The 27,189-nt window shown below is 41.2% G+C and overlaps 1 protein-coding gene across 8 annotated transcripts in view; it reads left to right on the top strand.

Annotated features, from left to right (window-relative positions):
• The window catches only part of LOC126272480 (E3 ubiquitin-protein ligase Nedd-4), a 203,398-nt gene that overhangs the window by 163,544 nt on the left and 12,665 nt on the right, over window positions 1–27,189 (top strand). For all 8 annotated transcript variants that reach the window (XM_049975359.1, XM_049975360.1, XM_049975363.1 and 5 more), the window contains exons 14-17: window positions 5,069–5,190; window positions 14,808–15,048; window positions 15,957–16,185; window positions 21,958–22,127. In XM_049975359.1, coding sequence (XP_049831316.1) covers window positions 5,069–5,190; window positions 14,808–15,048; window positions 15,957–16,185; window positions 21,958–22,127 — 762 coding nt within the window. The remainder of the gene's footprint in view (window positions 1–5,068; window positions 5,191–14,807; window positions 15,049–15,956; window positions 16,186–21,957; window positions 22,128–27,189) is intronic.

Here is a 27,189-nt window from a genome sequence, read left to right on the forward strand (position 1 = left end):
CCAGGGGCAGATGTGGACTCTGACCACAATCTATTGGTTATGAACTGTAGATTAAAACTGAAGAAACTAAAAAAAAAGGTGCTAATTTAAGGAGATGGGTCCTGGATAAACTGACTAAACCAGAGGTTGTAGAGTGTTTCAGGGAGAGCATAGGGGAACAATTGACATGATCGAGGGAAAGAAATACAGTAGAAGAAGAATGGGTTGCTTTGAGGGATGAAGTAGTGAAGGCAGCAGACGATAAAATAGGTAAAAAGAGGAGGGCTAATAGAAATCCTTGGGTAACAGAAGAAATATTGAATTTAATTGATGAAAGGAGAAAATATAAAAATGCAGTAAATGAAGCAGGCAAAAAGGAATACAAACGTCTCAAAAATGAGATCGACAGGAAGTGCAAAATGGCTAAGCAGGGATGGCTAGAAGACAAATGTAAGGATGTAGAGGCCTATCTCACTAGGGGTAAGATTGATAATGCCTACAGGAAAATTAAGGAAACCTTTGGAGAAAAGAGAACCACTTGTATGAATATCAACCCAGTTCTAAGCAAAGAAGGGAAGGCAGAAAGGTGCAAGAAGTATATAGAGGGTTTATACAAGGGTGATGTACTTGAGGGCAATATTACGGAAATGGAAGAGGATGTAGATGAAGATGAAATGGGAGATAAGATACTGCGTGAAGAGTTAGACAGAGCACTGAAAGACCTGAGTCCAAACAAGGCCCCGGGAGTAGACAACATTCCTTTAGAACTACTGACAGCCTTGGGAGAGCCAGTCATGACAAAACTCTACCATCTGGTGAGCAAGATGTAGGAGACAGGCGAAATACCCTCAGACTTCAAGAAGAATATAATAATTCCAATCCCAAAGAAAGCAGGTGTTGACAGATGTGAAAATTACCAAACTATCAGTTTAATAAGCCACGGCTGCAAAATACTAACGCAAATTCTTTACAGACGAATGGAAAAACTGGTAGAAGTGGACCTCGGGGAAGATCAGTTTGGATTCCATAGAAATGTTGGAACACGTGATACAAAACTAACCTTACAACTTACCTTAGAAGAAAGATTAAGGAAAGGCAAACCTACGTTTCTAGCATTTGTAGACTTACAGAAACCTTTTGACAATGCTGACTGGAATACTCTTTCAAATTCTGAAGGTGGCAGGGGTAAAATACAGGGAGCAAAAGGCTATTTACAATTTGTACAGAAACCAGATGGCAGTCATAAGAGTCGAGGGGCATGAAAGGGAAGCAGTGGTTGCGAAGGGAGTGAGACAGGGTTGTAGCCTCTCCCCGATGTTATTCAATCTGTATTTTGAGGAAGCAGTAAAGGAAACAAAAGAAAAATTCGGTGTAGGTATTAAGATCCACGAAGAAGAAATAAAAACTTCGAGGTTCGTTGATGACCTTGTAATTCTGTCAGAGACAGCTAAGTACTTGGAAGAGCAGTTGAACAGAATGGATAGTGTCTTGAAAGGAGGATATAAGATGAACATCAACAAAAGCAAAATGAGGGTAATGGAATGTAGTCGAATTAAGTAGGGTGATGCTGAGGGAATTAGATTAGGAAATGAGACACTTAAAGTAGTAAAGGAGTTTTGCTATTTGGGGAGCAAAATAACTGATGATGGTCAAAGTAGAGAGGATATAAAATGTAGACTGGCAATGGCAAGGGAAGCGTTTCTGAAGAAGAGAAATTTGTTAACATCGAGTATAGATTTAAGTGTCATGAAGTCGTTTCTGAAAGTATTCATTTGGAGTGTAGCCATGTATGGAAGTTAAACATGGACGATAAATAGTTCTGACAAGAAGAGAATAGAAGCTTTCGAATTGTGGTGCTACAGAAGAATGCTGAAGATTAGATGGGTAGATAACATAACTAATGAGGAGGTATTGAATAGAATTGGGGGGAAGAAGAGTTTGTGGCACAACTTGACAAAAAGAAGATACCGGTTTGTAAGACATGTTCTGAGGCATCAAGGGATCACAAATTTAGCATTGGAGAGCAGCGTGGAGGGTAAAAATCATAGACGGAGACCAAGAGATGTGTACACTAAGCAGATTCAGAAGGATGTAGGTTGTAGTAAGTACTGGGAGATGAAGAAGCTTGCACAGGATAGAGTAGCATGGAGAGCTGCATCAAACAAGTCTCAGGACTGAAGACCACAACATGAACAACAAAACCGCTTGCTCAACGAAAGATTTGCACCCTATGACTGGTAAGCTGCATGGGTCACACCAGTATTAAAGAAAGGCAATAGGAGCAATCCACTAAATTACAGGCACGTGACATTAATGTCGATATGCAGCAGAATTTTGAAATATACATTGTATTTGAACTTTTGAATTATCCCGAAGAGAACTGGCTATTGACACAGTCAACATGGAATTAGAAAACATCGATTTTGTGAAACTCAACTAGTTGTTCACTTATACAAAGCGTTGAGTGCTACTGACAAGGGATTTAAATTGATTCCATATTTCTAGATTTCCAGAAGGCTTTTGACACTTTTTCTCACAAGCGACTTGTAATCAAATTGCATCCTTACGGAATATTGTCCAAGTTATGGAAAATCCAAATGGAATGTAACAATTCTAAAGGCTGTAAATTCAAGTACCTAGGAATTTTAGTTATGAACAACTTAAATTGGAAAGAGCAGATTGAAAATATTATGAGGAAAGTGAATCAAAGACTGTGATTTATTGGCAGAACATTTATTAGATGCAACAGAGCTACTAAAGAGTGTGGCTGCACTATGCTTGTCCATCCTGTTTTGGAGTACTGTGGGATCCTTTCCAGGTAGGATTAATGGAGTACATCAAGAAAGTTCAGAGAAGAGCAGCACATGTTGTATTATTGAGAAATTAGGGGGGGGGGGGGGAGATTATCAAACGTGATAAAGGATTTGGGGTGGAAATCATTTTAAAAACAAAAAGGCATTTGCTGTTGTAGCTGAACCTTCTTACGTAATTTCAATCACCAAATTACTCCTCTGAATGTGAAAATATTTTTTTGACACCGACATAAATTGGGAAAAATTATAATCATAAAATAAGGGAAATCGGAGCTCACATGGGAAGATACAGGTGTTCTCTACGCTATTTGAGAGTGGAATAATAGAGAATTACTGTAAAGGAAGTTCGATGAACTGTCGTTCAGGCACATAAAAGTGATTTGCAGAGTATTGGCGTAGATGTGGCTGTAAATGTAGACGTCGCTGTAAATGTAGATTTTCTTATGTGCTTATCCACTGTACCAACATATTTGTTTTAAGATATCAAACAGAGTTTTTGAGTGAATGATAGTGCACAGAGGGCACAATTTTATTGTTTACTTAATCCTTTATGCTTTTTGTCAGCTGAGACCTTAAAGGAAGCCTGATTTTTTTAAATGGATCAGTCTACATTACATAATAGCATTCAAAAACTCTTCAAAATATGAGTACAGTAATATAACAATCAGATATTTTTCCATAAATTTTTAATACCAAAATTCACAAGAAAGGTAGTAAAATAGAATGGCAAGGTGGCCAGAATGGGATATTTCAGTGTAAACACCATCAAGTGGGGCTCTCGTGCTGGGTTCAATTGTATCTAGCTTTTTGATTGTATCCTTGTTTCCAACAGTTTTTCCCATGTGTACATATGATATGCTGATAAGCCAAAACATTTTGAACACTGCTTATTGTGATGTTGGATGCAGTCTGGTGGCATTGTGGGCACATGATGTAGTAACAAAAATATGTAAGTGGAGCACATCACCTTAGCAAAGATATAGGCTACAAATGGGAAAATACATTGAGATAAGTGACTTTGACAGAGGACAGCTTATTATTATGCAGAGTCTGTTGGAATGAGTATATCGGAAATGGTGAAGCTACTGTTTTGTGTGTCTAAGGAAAGAGGTAGGAGATCAGTGAAACTACCACTGTGTGCTGAATGACTGGACACCCATGACTCTTCACAGGATGTGAGGTTTGGAGACTTGTCGGATCTGTAAAGTAGGATAGATCATGATCTGTGGTATCTCTGGTGAAAGAGCACAGTGCTGTGCATACCCAAGTGTTTCGGAACACTCTGTACATCATAAATTGTTGAACACAGAGCTATGCAGCACACCGCCCATATGTTTCCACGTGTTAACCCAACAACAACAACATCATTTAAGATTGCAATGACCTTAGAACAATGGAAATGTATCGGCTCTTCAGGTGAGTGGCATTTCTGCTGCACTAGGTCAGTGGTCGTCTCCACAAAAACTATCATTGAGGTGAATGGTTGCTTGAAGTATGCAGCATGCCATGGGCCCAAGCTAGTGTGAGCAGTATTGTGCTATGGGAGACATTTTTCTTTGCATGGGATGTGTGGTAGTATCAGAAAACATGCTGACAACTGTGAACCACCTGCATCGTTTGATGCTTGGTGTCTTCCCTGATGGCTATGTCATCTTTCAGTAGTAAAATTGTTCATTTCTTGGAGTAAGAACCATGCTACAGTGGTTTGAAGAGCATTATAGTGAACTCATGTTGATGCATCAGTGACCAGATTCACCTGTTTTGTAAAAAAAAAAAATCTTTAATGAAATGACGATGATTGTTTTTATTCATTTAATTCAAATATATGTTCTCATCTCTACTTCACACCTCGACAATGGCTTTACTTCTTCTGCTACTTATATTTTACCTGGGATTGTCTGATATCATTTTAATTTTCAATCCAGTCTTACTGCTGTTCCTGTGTTAAAGTTTCATAATCATCATCCTCCCACATCTTACCATATTGTCTCTCTGCGACTCATGTGAATCACTCTTCTTGCATCTTTCACTTCTCATCTTACTGTTCTTGTTACCTCGTATCAACAAATTTATAGCCTCCTCAAGAGAGAAGCTGACATGTTGACTATTTATTTACATAGTAACATACCTTCTTTTGTGTGTATTAAATGTCAGAAACATTGTCGTGGCAAATTCCACAGCATTTGCTGGTATATTAATACTATCTATCCTTATAGTACATAGGATTTTATCATGGTTGTATATGTCTATATTATTCATATTTTATTTATTTTCAGGGACAACTATACTCTCCAGATCAATCCATTTTCAGGTTTATGCAATGAAGAACATTTGAATTATTTTAGATTTATTGGCCGAATTGCAGGAATGGCTGTGTATCATGGTAAATTGCTTGATGGTAAGTCATTAAAAACAAATTAAATTTGTTCTTAATAAAAAATGCAAAACTGTGTATTTTTCTTTATTGTGCCTATAATTTTAGTGACAAAATAAGCTAGTGTATCATGAGAATGTAAATAAATCGTGTCAAAGAGGATCAACTTTGAAATGTAGAAAGGTTTTGATCATACAGTTTTTTTATTAAGCATTACACATTTTAAAATTTCATCATTTCAAAAATTCATCATCAGGCTAAAGTTGTGGAATAAAGTGTACAAGGAAATTAAGAATAAAAAATATGTACATAATAACATAAGTATGCATGTTTGTAATCCAGATACAGAAATTTTAATTAATGTTGTACTTACATTTAAATCAAACTTTAGTAAAGAGCTCATGAGAGGAAGCACATAGACTGAACATAATACAAATCTCCACTCATATATGTGTATTTGATAGTGATGTTGCCTATATGGGATCCAGCGAAGAAGTAAACGAAGGCCAGTAGAAATGAAGTCGAAGAGTAACTTTACAAACAACTATACATTGTGATGAACAACATATCAGATCATCATGGACAATTTGACAGATACATTTATGCTACTTTTAAGGAGGAGAAACTTGTGTTGACAACATGAAATGTGTGTCGTAGGTAGCATTGAATGTTAAGAGAGAGTTGTTGGTCAATAATCGAAACACAAGACATTTGCAACCATTAACTGGTGTGCTACAATATTAACATAAAACTAACGTAGATCAGAAATAAAATAAAGTTGTGCAAGAACAGGTTTACAACCATCACTGGATAAAAATGTTACATAAGTATCACCAAGTATAGTTTTATTACAGAAGTCGAACATATATTGGATGACATGCAATAGAACCATTTAGGTAAGCACAGATGAGTGGCAACTAACTGAAATAAAATAGAAGCTAATGGTGCAATTTTCTTTTCTGTTTGGTACTAAAAAGCATGAAGGAATAATATCAGAAAGTATAACTGCCTAGCTTGTTGAGTGAGGACAACCACAAAACATCTTAGCATATTGTGGTTTAGGATGTATAGAGTTTGGATCATTAGCTGACAAAAACTGATGACCAGGCAACAGTAATGCTGAAATATTGGTCATACTAGTTCAGAATCAATGGATTCCACTTGAACATGTAGTAACATGAAATGTAATGCAAAAGTATACAGCAGTTTGGAAATGCAGAACTAGATCCAACAAAAAGAAGCCCTGTAAAATGATAGTGAAACCCAAACATTCAACTTTTGTAAAGTTAGCCACAATTTAATACTACTATATTAAAAAATAAAGTTAAAGTTACTGTCCCCATTATGTGGAATCCACAGTGAGGAAGCATGCATATGTTGCAATAAAATTGTAAAGTAAGTCAAATGAACAGCATAAAGCACTAATGTTGGCAAAATGCAAAGTACCAATGCACTATGCAGAATCTGTAACTAAAGGATCTACACAGCAGGGCGGGTACATTGTGGTGGCAGCCCATGAGAACAGTGGCTCCATCTCTTAGGGTGCATCTCATCTGTGCTGTAGAGGAAGGTGGGCCATGTAACAGGGCAGAAAATACTAACATATAGTCAGCTATAATGGGTATGGGCTCAGTAAATTTAACTTCTCATCTTGAATATAGTTACATTACATGTACATTACATTGTGGTTAATCTTAGGAAAGTTGAATGTTTGGGCTTCACCACCATTTAAAGGGCTTATTTTTGTTAGATGTAGTTCTGCATTTCCAAACTGTCATATACTTTTGCATTACATTTCATATTATTACATGTTCAAGTGGAATCAATTGATTCTGAACTAGTATGACCACTGTTTCAGCATTACTGTTGCCTGGTCATCAGTTTTTGTCAGCTGATGATCCTAACTCTACATCCTTAACCACAATATGCTAAGACCTGTTTTGATTGTCCTCACTCAACAAAACAAGCTAGGCTGTTATACTTTCTGATACTGCACCTTCATCCTTTTTACTGTTAAACTGAAAAGAAAATTTTAATGTTATCTTCTGTTTTATTTCAGTTTGTTGCCACTCATCTGTGCTTACCTAAATGGTACTATTGCACCATATGGTTCATCCAGTATATTTCATCCATTATATATTTGACTTTTGTAATAAAACTATACTTTGTGATACTTACGTAACATTCAATCCAGTGATAGTTGTAAATTTGTTCTTTCACAGCTTACATTCTATTTCTGATCTATGCTGGTTTTATGTTAATATTGTACCACATCAGTTGATGGATGCAAATATATCTTATGTCTTATGTTTTGATTATTGATTAACAACACTCCCTGTAATGTTCAATGCTACCTAACAACCATCCGTTTCATGCTGTCAACATGAGTTTCTCCTTCATAAAAGTAGCATAAATGTATCTTTGTTAAGTTGTTCATGACTATCTGACGTGCAGTTCATTGCAATGTATAATTATTCGTTAAGTTACTCTTAGACTTCACGTCTATGTTTAATGTTAGAGGCACTTACTAACCTTTGTTTACTGTTTAAATAGCTTAAACGCCACAGTCAATTTGCGGCTGTTTCCCATATAGGCAACAGCACTGTCAAAAACGCCTACATGAGTTGAGATTTGTGTTCTGTTCAGTCTATATGCTTACTCTCATGATCTCGTTACTAAAGTTTGATTTAAATGTAAGTAAGACATCAACTGAAATTTCAGTGTATGGATTACTAAGGTGCATACTAATATTATTATGTAACAATGGAAAATCCAGGATGGACTGTACCAATATTATGAAAAGGAAAGTTGCTACTCACCATATAGTGGACATATTGAGTCACAGGTAGGCACAACAAAAATACTTTCAAAATTAAAGCTTTCAAAGTAGCAGAAAAAGAGAGAGAGGAAAAAGAGACTGGGTGTGATGGTGGAGTGGTGACTGCCTAGTGCCAGAATGGGAACAGGGCAGGGGCTGGATAGGTGAGGACAGTGACTAATGGTTAGGCCAGGAGGGTTACAGGAACATAGGATGTAATGCAGGGAAAGTTACCACTTGCGCAAATCAGGAAAGGTGGTGTTGTTGGGAAGGATCCATACGGCACAAGCTGTGAAGCAGTCATTGAAATGAAGGATATTATGTTTGTCAGCATGTTCAACAAGAAAGTGGTCCACTTGTTTCTTGGCCACAGTTTGTCGGTGTCCATTCATATTGATAGACAGCTTGTTGGTTGTCAAGCCTACATAGAATGCAGCACAGTGGTTGCAATGTAGCTTGTAGATCACATGCCTCACCATCATTCCCCAAATCCCTCAACATGCAAACTAACCTTACATCCGCAGAAAAAAAATGCAGTCCATCTTCTAAAAACTGATCCTGACCTTATAATTCTACCTGTGGACAAAGGCACCGCCATTGTTCTTTCGAACCGCAAGTATTACCTGGCGGTAGGACTCTGCCAGCTGTTGGGTACTTCCACCTACAAACCTTGCCACAATCACCCCATTTCAGAAATCCAACAGTATCTCCAGTCACTACTCAAATACTTACACCCCTCCCAGAACTTCTCCCCAGAGTCCATCTCTATAATCACCCCTACCACTCGATGCACTCTCTCTTCTACATGCTTCCTAAAGTCCATTAACCAAACCACCCAGTATGCCCTATTTTGGCCGGTTACTGTGCCCACACTGAGAGAATCTCTGCTCTTGTAGAGCAGCACTGTCAACCTATTACCTGGAATCTGCCCTCCTATATAAAAGATACCAACCATTTCCTCCACTGACTCTCCATGGTTCCTATCCCTTTACCACAATGTGCCCTGCCCATAACTGTTGATGCCACCTCCTTTTACACTAACATTCCTAATCCCCATGGCCTTACCGCTATTGAACATTATCTTTCCCAATGCCCGACAGATTCCAAACCAACAACCTTCTTCCTAGTTGCTGTGACCAACTATATCCTCACCTGCAATTACCTCTCCTTTGAAGGCATTACGTACAAATAAATCTGGGGAAAGGCTATGGGCACCCACATGGCACCAGCCTATGCCAACCTATTTGTGGGCTTTCTAGAGGAACCCTTCCTAAAAATCCAGAATCCTTTAACTCCTCACTTCGTTCATATTCAATGATGACATCTGTGCTATCTGGATTGAGGGTGAGGACACCCTATCCACATTCCTCCAGAACCTCGACGACGTCTCCCCCATTTGCTTCACCTGGTCGTACTCAACCCAACGAGCCACCTTCGTAGATGTTGACCTCCACCCTAAGATAGCTATGTCAGTACCTCCATTCATATAAAACCTACTAACTACCAGCAATACCTCCACTTCGACAGCTGCCATGCTTTGTGTACCAAGAAGTCCTTTCTGTACAGCCTAGCCATCCGTGGTCATCGCATCTGCAGTGACAAGCAGTACCTCTTAAAAAAATATAGAGGGTCTCGCTTAAGCATTGTACAAAAACAAATCTCCTGTGCCTTATCTTTCCAGTCTCCCACCATCTGGCCACAGAGGAGCATTCGCCTTGTAACTCAGGAGCACCCAGGACTGGAGCAACTGAATTACATTCTCCACCTAGGTTTTGATTACCTCTCATCATGCCCTCAAATGAGGAATGTTCTGCCCAATATCCTTCCCACACCTCCCACAGTGGTATTCAGTCAGCCCCGAATCTTCAGAATATACTTGTTTATCCTTACACAATCCCAGCTCCCAATCCCTTACCTCATGTCTCATAACCCCTGTAATAGACGTAGATGCAAGACCTGTCCCATACATCCTCCCACCACCATCTGGTCACTAACATGACCTATCTGATCACAGGCCAGGGCTATACGTGAAACCAGTCGTGATCTACAAGCTAAGCTGCAACCAATGTGTTGCATTTTATGTAGGCCTGACAATCAACAAGTATGAATGGCCACTGACAAACTGTGCCCAAGAAACATGTGGACCAAGAAGAAAACACTACTCTTACTACTAATTATTAAAGCTGTCAATGGTTCAGAAAGGAGTTCAGTATGTGTCAAAAAATATATAATTTTTTCCCCAATAACAAATGTCTGACAGGGAGTAAAGAAAGTTCTAACTATCTAACTCTTAACTTTTTTTTCACAGCTTGTTCTATTCTATAGCAATTTTTTTTAAAATTTAAAAACTGGTAAGTAGCCTTTAAAAAATTAGTTCTAAATGTAATTGTAGGGTGAAATTGGAAAAATATGTTGATTAATGGTAACTTTAGATTAGTGTGCCATTTAAAAACTTGTAAATGGCCACCGTGTAGCAGCCAACTGCAACTAATGATGTGTACATATCTTGTAAATTGGTCAATTCCACATCATTTTGATAAAACATTTAGATCCTTTACGGAACATTTAATTAACTAACACACTGAGGGAATTAAAATTTTATTGGCAAACCTTAAACTTTTTCTACCTTCACATACCACATCTGTCGTTCCTATAGTCATCCATCCGTCTGCAACTTGCACTTCTCTAGTAGTCATTTTGCTGCTTGTCAGTTTCATTGTTCACACTTCTGTATTCCCTTTTGCATCCCGTATTTGCAGCATTTTTGTATTGTTTCTGTCATCAATTAAATATTCAACATATTATGTGTTACCTAAGGATTTCTACTTGGGCTTCTCTTTTTTGCATATTTGTTCCTCTGTCACCTTCACAATTTCATCTCTCGGAGCTACCCATTATACATAATGTAATACGCGTAACACACAGAGACAGAGAGACAGAGAGACAGAGAGAAGACTGCAATGAATTAATAGATCTCGGTAAGTTAAAACTTTCTGCCATGTAACATAAGCCTGAACTCCCTGCTGTCATCAGCAGTGCTCTTTCAGTGTCAGAGTACGGCTCATGAACTCGGTAAAAATTTTAAGTTGCAACCAGATCGTACCCTTAAACATTTATATCCTTTGTTCAGATTTAATATTAAATTACAAAAGTCACTTGAAGATGTGAGTCAGTATTCAGTCACCGCACTATTAAGATATACAGAATGTCACATTTTTTAGTGCAATGACTTTGGACAGACCACCATAGAGAGAAAAGCTAACAAACATGTAAAGAGTATGATACTTCAGTAATTAACAATGCTGTATGTCAGGAGAAGAAAAATTCATCTGGTTGAAATCATAAGCTTTGAGGAAAGTTACATGCTTTAACACACCAGACAAAAATTGTCACTTTCAGGAGACAACAGGCTAATGCTGTGTAACACTGCCTCAAGCCAACTCCCAGTTCCCTTTGGGTACAGCTCATTTAAGAATGTTTGCTCAAAAATTGGTTGAGATGGACCTGCATTCACTGACAGTTTGTGTTGTGGTTAAATCTGATTGTCACCGACAACGTGTGGAACTCATCTTTGGTTCCTGTAGGTTGGGATCATTCTTTAACCACTGTTATGTCTGTGAGTGATACACAATTATGCGTAGACATACTAGACATTCAGTATTAATACACCAGCAAATCTGGTGTCTTCATTCTTGGTGTGGTTATTAGCTGGCCCAAACATAACTTTTTCTGTCATGTGTCTGCATCTACTCATCTTATTGTGCTTATTCCACGTAATTGAGTGGCACAAACACACCACTTCACTTTCACGACTTATGTCAACATTGGATGGTCAGTTCACAACGTTGTAACAGTTCAGGAGGCAGATAAGTAAGGAAAGGCACTAACACTCCCTTGCTGCCTTGAGAAGTGAGTGCTCGTGATAAAATGGGGCAGTGAAATTAATTATGTAATACAGGGGAAGTACAAATAATGTGCTCCCGGCAAGGGAATGACCATTGTTAGATTCAGCATAACGTTAGTTGTGAGCTTGTATACATAGGCACAGTGCTTAAAATGGTGAGTAGCTCGTTTTAAATCTTTCTTACGTTCTGTTGGGCCTGCAGCATAGTAAATAGAAATCAGTTAAAAGTAGCATGAGAACTGGAATAAGAACTTTTAAGCAATGGCCACACACACCCAGATCAATTTACAACAGGTCTGTGCAGGATGCCTATATGTTGTTGAAATGCAGTGGTGTCTTACGAAGCTTTGCGCACTTCAGAGCTCTGAACACAATGAAAAAATTCAGTTTACAACAGTAACATTACAATACCTTTCTTGCAGAAGATTATGGACATTCAAAAGACATAGAGAGAGAAGCAGAGGTGCAAAACTTTGCTTGTTAACTATTATTCAGTTAAAGTCACTCAAATTATGCCACTGGCAAATGTCTCACAAAGTTTCAAATGTGAATGAAAATGAAACAGTCTTACAGTTCATTGCAGATGGTAAGGTGTTGTCATTGTTGTTGTGTAATATTGTAGGCACGCCTTGATCAGCAGTGACCAATTATGGAGCAGGATCCTGATGTTATGGGAGTCTCTTACATCTGCTCACACTTGTCATGCTTGTGGTGCCTCGCTAGTTACAATTTTGTCTTACATATGCTCAACGTTTTATGCTGCATACCACATGCGTTCGTTCACTTCCAAGTCTCACATACAAATACATTTTTAGCACACTCTGCTCTGATGTTACACTCATGTCCAGAGACAGCACTTCTAGACAAATTTTTGCTCCTTTCAAAAAATATTTGTTTTCCTAACTTTCCTTACTAGCAGTGATCCATAACAATTACATCATAATACAGAATTATTTAGAAAAGTTAAAACACATATTGCATTTCTAATTCACACATAGTATCTAAAGCTGTACAGAATAAAAAATATACATCATATTTAGGATAAACATAATTGGAAAAAAAAATTATGTAGCTCGTATGTATTATAGTGCCATTAGGTCACTGACAGACTTCAACTCAAAAGAATGTCTTTGAAGTACTAATGCTCAGAGAGTGGTACCAGACATAGATATTTTAGTGAAAAGTAAAAAAAAATAAGTCATTGACATCCTGCATTTTTATGTTCAACTTACTAATAAAATGGCCAAGAAATAAAAGTTTATCTCAATTTAAATTTTGCCCTACAAAGCATTCATCAGAAGACTGCTTCAGTCATAATAAATATCATGTTTGTACTTAGTTGCCCAAGTTCTTGACTTCATCAAAATTTTCAGAGGTATAAGATTCATTTAATTATTGTTTGTCATTTTACACAGCAGTCTCGGAAAAATAATCTGCCACAGAACACATTTGTACAAATATCCATTGTACATAACATTGATGGATGTAAAATTAGACTCATTGACAACAGTTTTTCTTGTGAAGCTACCTTGTTCCAGTTCCTCCTTTCCCCTCACCCCACCTTCCCCCACCATTAGTCACTCCAAGCCAACCCCCTTACTTTGTGCTATGTCATGACCGTGAGCCAGCTCCTAGCTGATCAGTAAGCAGGCCTGATCTCCAATGCTCTGAAATGATGTGTGATTTTTTAAGGGAGTGATGGATTTTTGTCTGGTGGGCTTACAAAGTCATAACACAGCCGCAGAATGATAATGCTGCACTTGTACAAGGGTGCAGCTGCTCATATTCCTTCCCTTTACTTCTGCAAAAGCGCAATGCATAGGAACCCGTCTGTCAGATATATCTTGGTATACAGTAGCAAATGAGTCCCTTCCTGAAACCATATAATTCTTCTTCTTGTCCTACCTATCCTCCCATGTAACAAATTTCTTGTCTTTTAGTGCTCCATCGTCTCTTTTAGTCTACTGAACTTTCCTGCAATTTGACTTCTCTCTTTTAAAATTCAACCGGAAAGAGTTCCAATCATTTTCTGTTAGTATTCAGTCCATCTGTTGCTCTTCCTTGGCCTGATTGATGATTGTGTTGGTTTTGGTGAACCATAATATTCCAAGGTTAGAGTCAACTACTGTCAACCTTGTGCCTGTTGACGACAGATGCTTTGTTAAATGGAAAAAGTTGAGTGGTTCAGGTTATAGAGAAAAGTGTAGCCCAAAGCATTTAGAATTGTTTGTATAAGGAGTGTGTCGCATTTCAGGTAGGTTACATGCACTGACTCTTTTTCTCCAGTTGCACTTTTGATTTCTTGTACTTATGTACACAAAGTGTTAAACAAAATATTTTCCAGTAACTGTCAGCTCAATTGTAGGGGATCAGTTGTGCACTTGTATGTGCATTAGTATTTCATTCCTGTGTCACAATGCTGTGCTTTACTATAATGTTAACTTTTCTGTAAGACGGTTTCGTACAAAAAAGGAAGGAGAATTTTTCAAAATAGCTTTTAATTTACTTTCTGTTTCATTGGACTTATTTCTTATGCCTGAAGCTTATGGCAGTACGTATGTTTTTGGTTAAATCTGTTAACCAGAATCAGTTAATTTATCTCAGTTGCAAAAAAAAAATTGCACTTTTTCAGTAGGTTTGGAATTAATTGGGTAAAGTAACCCTCTTTCCTACCAGTGACAGAATTCTGTTTCTGTGAGTGGGAGTAGACAATTGCGAAATATTGAGAAATACACCATTCTTTGGAAGGAGGGAGGGAGATGAAACACTTACCATTGTGAAATATTAAGAAATACACCATTCTTTGGAGGGGTTATGAAAAACACTTACAAAATATAATTCTAGACATATTTGCATGCTTGCTTAATATTTTTCTCTTGCTAAAATGGTGAATAATAAGCTAAAAATTATTATTTGCAGCCTTTTTTATCCGTCCATTTTATAAAATGATGTTGAATAAGCCAATTGACTTGAAGGACATGGAGAGTGTTGATTCAGAGTATTACAATTCACTTTTATGGATTAAAGAAAATGATCCAAGTGAATTAGAACTGACATTTTGTGTTGATGAGGAAAGTTTTGGCCACTTTTCACAGCGTGAACTGAAACCTGATGGAGCAAACATTCCTGTTACAAATGAAAATAAAGATGAATATATTAGGTAATTATGTTCATAATTTACGTTCTTAAATGCTTATGTAATAAGAGGTTACAGAATAAGAGGTTGCACTGAATAAGTAAAAAGTAACTTCCTGTAAGTTAATGTATACAATTTCAGTGATACTTAACACACTGATATATAGGATACCTTATGAGTAACTGTGCATTTTGTATTAAATGAAGCCACTGTGAAATTAAATGTTTAATTATTGTCAGTAAGAAATTCAGTGATAAAAGTGGCATTTGCTGTAACCTGGAATAAAATTTCTTGCAGATGGAATGCCCTTTTGCAGAATTTCAACAATCTGGTAATTTCTTCATAAACACACTACTATGCATGCTGGTGTTACCACTTGACTACAACTACCTACCTAATAGTGCTGCATTCTGTATTGTAGCAGCCCAGCACCTCAATGCATAATACTAAGTCAACATTGATCAATAGTAAGGCAAATCAGGCTATTTTTGTAGTACTTTCTCAGTGTTCACAGAGTGGTCGTGAAAGAGTCAGTAACAAAGACACCCCTCCCTCAAGTACTATATAGGATTCATAGTTACTGACTTTGGACAACACTCATAAAGTTCATAAATTTAATGAAAACGTATACAGTCAGTGACTCATAAGGGATTTTGGTATGCAGCCACAAAAATCTTTGCTTGTTTACATTATCTGACAGGAAGCAAACCAAATTTCAAATCTAATCAAAACAATTTTTTGACAGCTTCTTTTATTCAACAGATGAATACTTAATTAAACACTGGTAATGTGTGTAGTTGTTAATTAATTTGTAACAAAATAATTTATTGGGATTACTTAATTTGGATTTAAATTTGCTGAAATGTATTGATAGTTGCTAGAGTGAAAGTAAACATAGAAATATTAAAGTGAAACATATGTTTTGTTGACAGCCTTGTCATACAGTGGAGGTTTGTTTCAAGAGTCCAAGAGCAAATGAACGCATTTTTGAATGGATTTGAAGGATTGGTACCTTTGCCATTAGTGAAAATATTTGATGAACATGAACTGGAATTGCTGATGTGTGGAATACAAAACATTGATGTGAAAGACTGGAAACAAAATACTCTTTACAAGGGTGACTACCACCCAAATCATATAACAGTACAGTGGTTCTGGAGGGTATGTATTTTTTATAAGCTGTGTGTGTGTGTGTGGGGGGGGGGGGGGGGGGTGCTGGTAGTGGTTCTAAAATTTTCTCCTGGTGCTGGTGGATGCATATCCTTACTAAAAGCATTCATTTTCTGCAGTGTTTTGCACCATATTAATATTGTTGATTACACATGAACATTGTATATTGTTTTAGTCTGTCATTGAATGTCTTCTGTGTAAGGTTATAAAAAATTGTAATAGGTGAAGAGTATACCAGTGGTAAATAGGGTATTAAACTTTGATTGGGGAGTGTATAGAAACACAATATTGAAAACGAGGTTTGTTAGGTGGTATGTAATAGGAAAGTAGTGATAAAAGACCCATTTTAGTTGTAGACTAATATAAAATTGCTAGTAGATAAATTGAATATTGGACAGCAGAGTTTCAAGATGCAGAACTACAAGAGGTTATGATATCTTTTGACCTGTAAATTATTTCAGTTCTAAGATCCAGACTTTATTTATATATCATATCTTTGCATTTTCACTGTGGTTACTAATACAGCTGGTGTACTCTTCCCCCATTTGCAGGAAATGATATTGTACAAAATAGGTGCATAATTTTTAAATGTGTGGTTTTTATTTTGCAGTCGGCTGTATTGTATTTTGTGTGTCCCTCATGCACTGTGTTTATCCAGAGAGAAAATATATTCAAGCTTTCTTGTGGAAAAGACAAGTTCTCCAGTGCTTCACAAACATTTCCATTAGTGAAAGAAAGTGAAATCTTAGATGTCATCAGTTGCTGGCGAAAAATAGAAATCTTCATATATTTAAGTTACCCCTTAGTGTGTGATAGCAAAAGATTCAGTAATTTAGTACTGCTTTCTGTATAATCCTGTAAATGACTGCCATTTCTAAGTTGGTATAGAGTGGTGACAGATTGTAAATCTTCTGTGTAATTCCACCTTCAATCCATCCCTTTCTTATTCCACCTCAGATATTGTGAGGGCTTAAACAAAGTAACTGTGTTGTAGAGTTCGTAATGTTGCATGCCTTCTACCATTAGGAAAGTGATTTTCCTTATGCTTTTAAGGGAATGTCTGGCAAATCAACTCTCTTGATACTCCGCGTTTGTGTTTCACTGAAATAATCACACTGTAACAACATACATGCAATGAGACTAAGAGGTATTACTCTCAGTTTTAAGGAACCGTTGAGGTTTTTTGTTAATATTTTTATTCATACATTTAGTAATTTTGGTGAATAAAACAATGCGATTTACCTCTGTGGACATGCCTGAGATGCAGACAGATCTGTTCTACAAACACTGTTGGCATGTAAATGATTTAAGGAATAAAGGTAACAACTCACTGAATAGTTTCGGCTTTAAGTTGTTGGCAGACATAAAATGAGACTGAGAATTTTGGTGGCTTTTGGACAAATTATGTTAATAGAAAGTGGGGGAGAAAGGGAAGGGCAGGGAAAGGGGGAAGAAAGGGAAGAAACTATTGATGTCAGCTGCCTCGGGACTTCATGTGGAATCAACAGTGATGAGTTAAAATTTGTGCCAGACTGGTATTCGAACTCGGGAGCTCCTGTTTATTAGGCAGTTGCATTAACTGCTGTGCTATCTGGACATAGTCCACACAATTGTGATAAAAACTGCGTTTGGGTGGCGCAGTGGGTAACACAACTGCCTAATAAGCAGGAGATCCTGGATTCAAATCCCGGTCCAGCACACATTTTTGCTCATTACTGCTGATTCCACATAGTCCCGAGGCAGCTGACATCAATAGTCCCTTACCTCTTTCCTTTCTCCCCCTGTCAACTTCAATTTTCATAATACATATCACAGCTGCAAATTCTGTGTTGGGTCTAGTCTTCTGGACAAGTGTGAAAGACCAGGCGCCACACATTCATGTAACATATTTTGAACAAATCCTTCAGGGAGAGGTAGGTAGAATAGAGAAAGACAGAGAAGGTGATGTGAGTGCAGGATGACTGAAGTTAAAATTGTGGTGTGAGGTAAAAATAGATGAGAGACAGGGGCTTGCAGTGGTTGGAAGGAAGAACTCCCATCTATCTAAGTATCCAGAGGCATAATTGTGCAGCAGCCAGTGACATTGAGCATATTATGCTAAGCAGCAAATAGTGCCTGTGCTTTTGGCCACAGTTTGACAGTGGCTATTCATTCAGATGGATAATTGGTTAGTGACCATACGTAAAATAGGACAAAATATTCACATCAAGAAACTAATAGTGGAGCAAGCTAATGTGAAATTAAGCCGAAACATTAATGCCAAATGGAGGAATACTTGTAAAATATGAAAGTAGGTGACCCTGTCAGATGTAAGTGGAAATCAAACAAGTATCCTGGCTCTGACAATGTTTAAATCAATTAAACAAATAGCATATGGTAAAGTAAATATGCATTTTTTAATAGTTGCAAAGATGGATTTGAAATATCTCTAGTTATTGTGAAGCAACTACTGACACAATGGTCACAGAAATCAAAAATTCTTCTTTTTTAGTTTGTTTTATTAAAGAATGTGACATTTCTGAATTGGAGCTCATTTCATGTTTGAAATTACTGGTGAATATCACACATTCCAGTCTTTGATCCCAATAGAATTTTTACCTCCATCTCTCCTTCTCCTGGATACCACAGTGATCTTCTTAGGACATTTGGTTTCAATAATTTTCACAAGAAGGTTATGTAAAACTTCCTCTGATCCCATGACATAACTTTCCAGAATGTTTTAATACTGGCTGCCTCTCACGAGCAGAAACCTCATAATTTTTTCTTCGAACAGAATTCTCCCACATCTTTGAAGCTCGTGTTCGACCTATCTTCTGGGTTATCTTAGAGTATTATGAATAATTTTACCACTTCATCTTTTTTTTTTGTTTGCGGTGCACACCTATTCATACATTCTCAGCCTCTGGTGGTGTGCATGCGTCATTGGCAGCCATGGATGTGGGCTCTGTGCTTGGCTTGGTCGATTGACAATTTGGTTGACTTGCCTTTGCACTCAATGTCGAGCATTCTCTGGTCGTGGGTGAAGACGCGGCATGATCCCAAGTATGGCAGTGGAAGTGGTGCCACTACTGTGTCAGTACACACTAATGTCGGTGCCAAGGTGTGATAGTCTGTGGGTATAGTTGAAAGTACTGCGCCTGAATTTCTCTGGGAGAAAGAGGCAGTGTGTGCCTTTGAAACATCACACCAAATTTAATTGGTAGGTTCGCGATTGGGCACTAGCTCAATCTGTAGGCCGCTGGATGTGTCGTGGTGGAAGTTGTCCAGTTGCCATTTCCTGTTCTTGGACAACATCCTCAGAATTCATAGGAGGAGAGATAACGGCACAAGCTTGGGACAAGCAGTCAGTGACGATTTGTCAATTCTGAGATATGCCAGATGTCTGTGGAGAACAGTGACATATACTCCAACTGCTGAAATTGATATGGTGTACACTAGCTATTATTGCTTTGAAACACAAGAGTTGTGGTTGTGGTGCTTGTGGTTGTGGTCAGTGAAAATTACAAAGCAATGAGCTTCTACCAGTGGGTGGAAGTAATTTACTGCCTCAAAGACAACAAGCAACTCACCGTCATAAGTACTCCATGTGGTTGCGATACTGAAAGCTTCTGTGAGAAGAAACTTGAGTGGCTGCCAGCTGCCACTGTCCCTATGGCTGTCCATCTAGCATCCATGACCACGAGCAGTTCACCACCATGCATTGAATGATTGAGCAGCATCGCTTCTGCGAGGTTTCATTTGGACTTCATAAAGCTTCTCTCCATTAATCATCTTGTGGTGCAGTTCTTCTTGTTGTGCCCGTGCTTGCTACAAAAATGGGATCAAAAGTTCCACCTTATGCAAGACACCTTTTTTCCTGATTTGTTTCATCCATACATGTTTCAGCACTTTTGTGCAATCATCAGTGGGATTAATTTTATTTTTAACTTACGGAGTGGTGTTAATGTCCATTTATTTTGGTAGCTATTCTGCTACACAATATAAAAATTGTCGTAGTTTTGAAGTTGTGGTACGTTCTCCTGTGTTTTTGGCAAAGTAAATAGGCTTACTTTGTGACGTATGGTCGCTTGGCACTGCACTTTTTCGACTTCTCAAAACATAGTTCCATCTGTCCAGTTAACTGAAGTTTTTCCTGTCAACATAGGGTTGCACAGAGCTGCCATCAGGGGTTGCAGAACTGCAGTGGCATTAAGCAGATTGTGCCAATAAAAATTTATCACGCTAAGATAGCAGTGTAAGTATGTGCATGAGCGGGTGCTGCACATTAAAGATTGCCTGTACCTTGCCTTGTAGTGGCATGGATCTACCAGGAGTGATTAAATGCCCTAGAAACTCAATTTCTATGACTTCAAATACACTTTTCAAGAGGTTAACAAAGATGCTGACCTTGCTTATGCATCAAAATATGGTTGTTACATGGCAACAGTGGATCTTGGGCTACTTTAATAGACAAGGATGTCGTCAAGACACCATGGTAAGCCTCTCCAAAGGCCAAATGTCGTGCATAAGCTTTTGAAAAGCCCAAATGGCATGATAATTGTTGTTTCCTGAATGTCTCGAGTGCCACAGGGATTTGCATGAATGCTTTCTTGCAGTCAGTTTTGCAAACTATAACTGCGCCCATCAAGACGTGGCTAAAACCTGTAAGTGTGGTACCAGATACCAATCCGGTACCATCCGTGCACTGATGGTCTCCACATGGGTGCCGTTAACTACCTTTCTTTGGTTTTAAGAGCAGGGCTGCATGATGATCGACCAATGCACTGTTGCAATGTGCTCTCAAATTTAGCCTTTGCTACAGCAAGTTGCTTGTGCGTAAGTCGATGTGGACGGCACTTGGTGGATGGGCCAGGTGTAGTCACGTTGTGGTGTACCGTTGAATGTTAGATATCTCTCAGTGCACCATGCGGGTGAGTGAGCTCTAGAAATTTGTCAAGTATATCTGCGTGCAGTCTGAGGGACTCAATGGATTAACACTGAAAACAGCGGCCGGCCATCATCGTCCCGCTACTTTCAGATTTGTTGTTGAATCGATCAGCAGAGCATTTGCGGTGTCAGCTAACACATTTTATTGGCCTAGGAAATCCAAATCCTGTTTGGTGTGTTGGTATCAGCCATAATAAATGTCCACGTGAATGTGTGGCGCAATTCAAGGCTCAAATTTCAGTGATAAGTGCGATACGTTTTTATTGTTGAATTGCTTGGCACCGTAAGAGACAATACCTTGGCGTTCCGGTGGCCTCTTAACATAGATTGGGGGAAGACTGACAAATCAGAACCCATGTTTACAAGGTACTTAACACTGCCAGACCGTTCAGATACAAAGAGCTGCCTGGATATTGGGCTGCAGCCGGATGTGCCTAGGCCCGTTTGCAGCTGGAATTTTGATGTGAGCAGGGAGACTGACACTTCGTCACTTTGTTGCTAAAGGGGGAATGATACCAGCAAAACCCATTCGTCTGCTCCTATAACATTGTTGGCATACTGCCAGAATGGCTGGTGCAGCTGGATCGGCGGTACCAGGATCTGCTGCCGTTTAGGTGCCTACTGCCCTCTGTCCGTGACTGATCCTGGTCGACCTGTGTGCTGAGTGCTGCCACCTGTGCGACCAAGTCTTGAACTGGGTAGGACAGGTTGGCATCCATTGTGATGACTGGGGGCGGCGACGGTAGCGCTTTTTGCATATCCCTTAGCATGCCTATGTCTTTCTTTATTGTGCCTATTTTGAATTAAGACATATTGACTGATCTTCACAATTTCCAGGTGGTGCTGTCTTTTAATAATGAAATGAGAGCAAGACTTTTACAGTTTGTAACTGGTACATCCCGTGTTCCAATGAATGGATTTAAAGAGTTGTATGGAAGTAATGGTCCACAGTTATTCACTATAGAAAAATGGGGCACACCTGAAAATTACCCACGTGCACATACATGGTGAGTTACAGTATTCCAACTGTGCTTTTGATGTTTTTTTCAAGTTTGAAGATAAGATGTCATCTTAACAACCATTACTTACTAGTGTAGGCAAATAAAAATGAAAGTTATTTGATTTCTGAACAAAATTTTTATTACTTTCAGGAATAATCACCAGAGTTTAGGCACGTTACTTATTTACTTGCCAAATTTTGTTTACTTGTTTGGTCTGGATGTGCTGTCCGTTGATTGTCTTTATCAATCTGCCATTAATGAAATGACACCTGTAATTAATAATAATTATTGTCAGTCAATCACTACAATAGTAAGTCACACGAAATGGAAATGAGCGTATGGCATTGTTGGCTAGGAGGCCGCTTTCGGGGAAGTTCAGCTGCCAAGTGCAAGCCTTATTTCATTCGTCATTCGATGCCACATTGGGCGACTTGCACGCTGGGAGTGAGGATTGGGGGGGGGGGGGGGGGGGGGGAGATAGATAGCACTTCTGGAGTGAGGGATTCTGATAATCAGTAGCAGTCAACCATTCACATGAGACAAGCCACCTGTTAAGTGGTAAGTGGTGTGGACGACAACTTAGAAATCTGGCATGTGGAAAAGAAAGGGAAGAAACTGGACTTTCTGGAGGAACTAGAAATAGCTAATTATGAGAAGAAATTCAGCAACATTGTTAATGTGCAAAAAAAGGACAGTAGAAAAAGATTTTTAACAGCATTTTTTCAGTGCAGTTGAATAGTTAGAAGTATTTAGTATTTCATCAAAGTGATAGCTAGGGATACAGCAAATAAAGCCTTTGGAAATACAAATAAAAGTTGGGCATGCTCAATGGTACTTTGGGCCTAGCAGCTCACAACTACCTCAAAAAACAGAAGCATCAAGTGGCCGCCCCCTGCGGGTTCGGGGGTACGAATAGGCCCGCGGTATTCCTGCCTGTCGTAAGAGCCGACTAAAAGGAGTCTTCAAAGTTTCGGCCTTATGTGATGGTCCCCACTTGGGTTTGACCTGCCATTTTCAAAATTTCTGTTGTTAGTGCGTGCCATTTGGGGAAGGACGCCTTACGTGGTTTTTCTATTGGTCCATCGTGCACCTACATATTGCATGCTATCTATTGTCGTGTGGAGGGATTTACTCCCCATGTCTTCTGGGTTGCCTCCTCGTCTTGTGCGCAATCCCCTTCTTAGCGCCCACGGCAACTGTGGACCCTTTCAACACCTAAAATCCAGCACGGTAGCCAGTCCGTTGTGGTGGGGTCGTCATGTACCCTCTTGGTGGTAGCCCCCTGACCACGCAGGGATCGCACTACAGATGCCAGAGCTGTTTCCTCCCCATGCATGCCAAGGAGTATGTGCCCATCTTGTCTGGGGCACGGGGACTCCGGGCAATGGGATATCGGCCAGGTACCCGTTGCTTTGGCTGGGTGGCGCCCTTGGGGAGAGCCCTCGTTCGGAGTAGGTGGCATCTGGGCGGATGTGGCGCAATGAAGCGCAATAAATCTCACCAAGCTGGTGGTCGCACTGCCACCAGCGTCTCTAAGCGAGGCAAAATTGAATTCGATGCTGCACAATATGATCCTCAGTCGTTCCCCTCGTTGGCTGCGCCATGGGAGGGACGCAGATCTAGTGCCAAGCAGGAGCCTTATGTACCACAATACCTTGTCTGCAGCAGGACTGATGGTGACTCCTTTCTTTCGACAAAGCCTATGTTTTTTGTGGAACACCTGGAGGATAAGTTTGGGGAAGTGGCGGGTTTGTCTAAAATGAGGAATGGGTCCATCCTCCTCAAGACGTCCTCCCCAGCCCAGTCACGGGCGTTGCTCTTGTGTGATAAGCTGGGAGACGTCCCTGTTACTGTCACTCCCCACAGTAGCTTAAATATGGTCCAGGGGATTATTTTCCATCGCGACCTCTTGTTACAGTCCGATGACGAGCTGAGAGCTGACTTGGAACGACGTGGTGTGCATTTTGTCCGTCGTGTGCACAGAGGACCCAAGACCAACAGGGTGGCCACCGGTGCCTTTATCTTGGCCTTCGAGGTTGCTGTATTGCCTGAGAAGGTCAAGGTAACGGTTTACCGTTGTGACGTCAAGCCATACGTGCCTCCCCCGATGCGGTGCTTCCAGTGCTGGAAGTTTGGGCATATGTCCTCCCATTGCCCATCCAGCACCACATGTCGAGATTGCGGACGCCCCTCTCATCCCGATTCTCCATGTGCGCCTCCGCCTGTCTGTGTCAACTGTGGGGAACACCACTCTCCATGCTTGCCGGACTGCCCCGTTCTTCATAAGGAGCGGAAGATTATGGAATTTAAGACCCTGGACTGGCTTACTTATCGCGAGGCAAAACTGAAATTTGAAAGGTTGCATCCTGTCCCTCTTCAAACTTCTTATGCTGCAGCTACGTTATCGTCGCCCTCATGGGCAGCAGTTGTCGCCTCCTCTGTGCCGCCTTCAGTTGGCCCTCGGGGCCGTCCATCTCTGTCTGCCCCCCTTGTGTCTGGGGGCAAGCCTTCCTCTGTTGCCTCCTTAGCAGTTGGGGGCAAACCCCCTTCTGTCACTCCCCCTGCACATGCTTCAGGAGTGACATCTGCTCCAAAACCAGGGGGCTCGATCCCTCCCCCTCCCCCTCCCCCTTCTCTGCCGGCGTAGTCTCCGCCGGCGTCGTCTCTGCCGGCTCCTCTCTCGCGGAAGGGGTCCCTCGGGGCCCTCCCTTCTTCCGTTTCTTCTGCTACCCCGCCGGATGTCAGCCAGTGGCTGAAGGTTCATCCACCTGCTGGTCGTAGGGCTTCTGCGTCGTCGTCAGCCTCCGATGCTCCTCCAGAGAAACTCTCCCAGCCCTCTAAGCCAAAGGACAGACGCGAGAAGAAGGACCGGAACGTGTCCAAGAAGGACGCTCCGGCAGTTTCAGTACCGCCTGCTGTCAATAGCTCTGGCTCTGGGGATGCGGTGGAGATCCTCGCCTCTGCCGCGGATCTCGCCCTCACGGAACCCTCGGGGACCTCTCCTATGGACACAGCTGACTCTCGCTCGGTGGCGGCCGTTGACTCTGCGGCGCCGTCTGCCTCTTAGTGGACTTAACGCCCTCCCAGTACCTTCCAGCTTCCATTCTCCAGTGGAATTGCGGCGGTTATTTCCGCCACCTGCCTGAGCTCCGGATGCTTTTGAGTGTTTCCCCTGTTCTGTGCATTGCTCTTCAGGAAACTTGGTTTCCAGCAATGCGGACCCCTGCCCTTCGCGGTTATCGGGGATACTATAAGAACCGCGCTGACTGTCAACGAGCTTCAGGTGGAGTTTGCCTCTTTGTTCACCACTCTGTCTGTAGCTCACCAGTACCCCTTCTGACGCCTTTAGAGGCAGTCGCTGTCAGGATTGAGCTCTCGCCGGCTATCACTGTTTGCTCTGTTTACGTTCCTCCGTATGGGCAACTCCCCCGACATGTCTTGGCTGCGCTGCTGGCTCAACTCCCGCCGCCATTGCTGCTTCTGGGCGATTTCAATGCCCATAACCCTGTATGGGGTGGGACTGTCTCCGATGACCGTGGTCGCGCTGTGGAGCATGTGTTGGCTCAGCTCGACCTTAGCCTCTTGAACACCGGTGCTCCCACGCATTTCAGTGTGGCCCATGACTCGTTCTCGGCCATCGGTCTCTCTCTTTGCAGACCCGGACTTGTCCCATCCCTTCATTGGAGAGTGCATCCTGATCTGTGTGGTAGTCACCATTTTCCCATCTATTTGTCACTGCCCCAGTGTCATTCTTCTGGGCGCCTGCCCCGCTGGGCTCTCAACAGGGCTGACTGGCCGGCTTTTACTTCCGCTGCCACCATTGCTTCTCTCCCACAGGGTGACATTGACGAGGTGATCCGTGTCTTGACCTCGTCAATTATTTCTGCGGCCGAGACTGCCATCCCTCGCTCTTCTGGACTCCCTCGGAGGAAGTCTGTCCCCTGGTGGTCGCCAGAGATTGCTGAGGCTATTCGCGACCGTAGGCGGGCACTCCAGCGTCATAAGCGGCACCCGTCTCTGGAGACCCTCATCGCCTTTAAGAAGCTCCGTGCCTTGGCCCGTCGTCTTATTGCACGGCGTAAGCAGGAATGCTGGGAGAGGTACATTTCATCCTTGGGCTCCCGTGTCTCCCCGTCGCTCGTGTGGTCCCGCATCCGGCGGATTTATGGATACCAGACCCCTATGGGTGTCCCTGGAATCTCCCTGGACGGCGCTGTCTGCACGGACGCTGCCACCATTGCTGACCACCTTGCCACGCACTTTGCTACGAGCTCTGCGACTGCAACTTACCCTCCTGCCTTTCGCTCTCTAAAGGAGCGCGCCGAGCGGACGCCGTTATCGTTCCACACACGTCGTTCTGAAAAATACAATGCTCCTTTCAGCGAGAGGGAATTCCTCTCTGCCCTCGCCAATTGCCCTGATACAGCGCCAGGACTGGACTGCATCCACGCACAGATGCTGAAGCATCTCTCCAGGGACTGCCAGAGACACATCCTCACCATCTTGAACCGCATTTGGAGCGAGGGCGTGTTCCCGTCGCAATGGCGAGAGGGTGTTATCGTTCCCATCTTGAAGCCCGGTGCGGACCCTCTGGCGGTGGACGGCTATCGTCCCATTACACTAACTAACGTTTTGTGCAAATTGCTCGAACGTATGGTGGGGCGGCGTTTGTGTTGGGTCCTTGAGTCGCGCGGTCTCCTCGCTCCATCCCAGGGTGGCTTCCGTCGGGGCCGGTCTGCTGCGGACAATTTGGTGCGGCTGGAATCTGCTATCCGTACGGCCTTTTCCCGCCGTCAGCATCTCGTTGCTGTATTTTTTGATCTGCGGAAGGCATATGACACAACATGGAGGCATCACATCCTTGTTACGTTGCGCGAGTGGGGTCTTCGTGGTCAGCTCCCAGCTTTTCTTCAAAACTTTTTATTGCGCCGCTCTTTCCGGGTGCAAGTCGGTGCTGCCTCTAGTTCATCTTATATACAGGAAAATGGGGTCCCGCAGGGCTCGGTGTTGAGCGTTTCCTTATTTCTAGTGGCCATTAATGGTCTGGCTGCAGCTGTGGGGTCGTCAG

This window comes from Schistocerca gregaria, chromosome 5, assembly GCF_023897955.1.
Source record: "Schistocerca gregaria isolate iqSchGreg1 chromosome 5, iqSchGreg1.2, whole genome shotgun sequence".
NCBI classification, from domain to species: domain Eukaryota; kingdom Metazoa; phylum Arthropoda; class Insecta; order Orthoptera; family Acrididae; genus Schistocerca; species Schistocerca gregaria.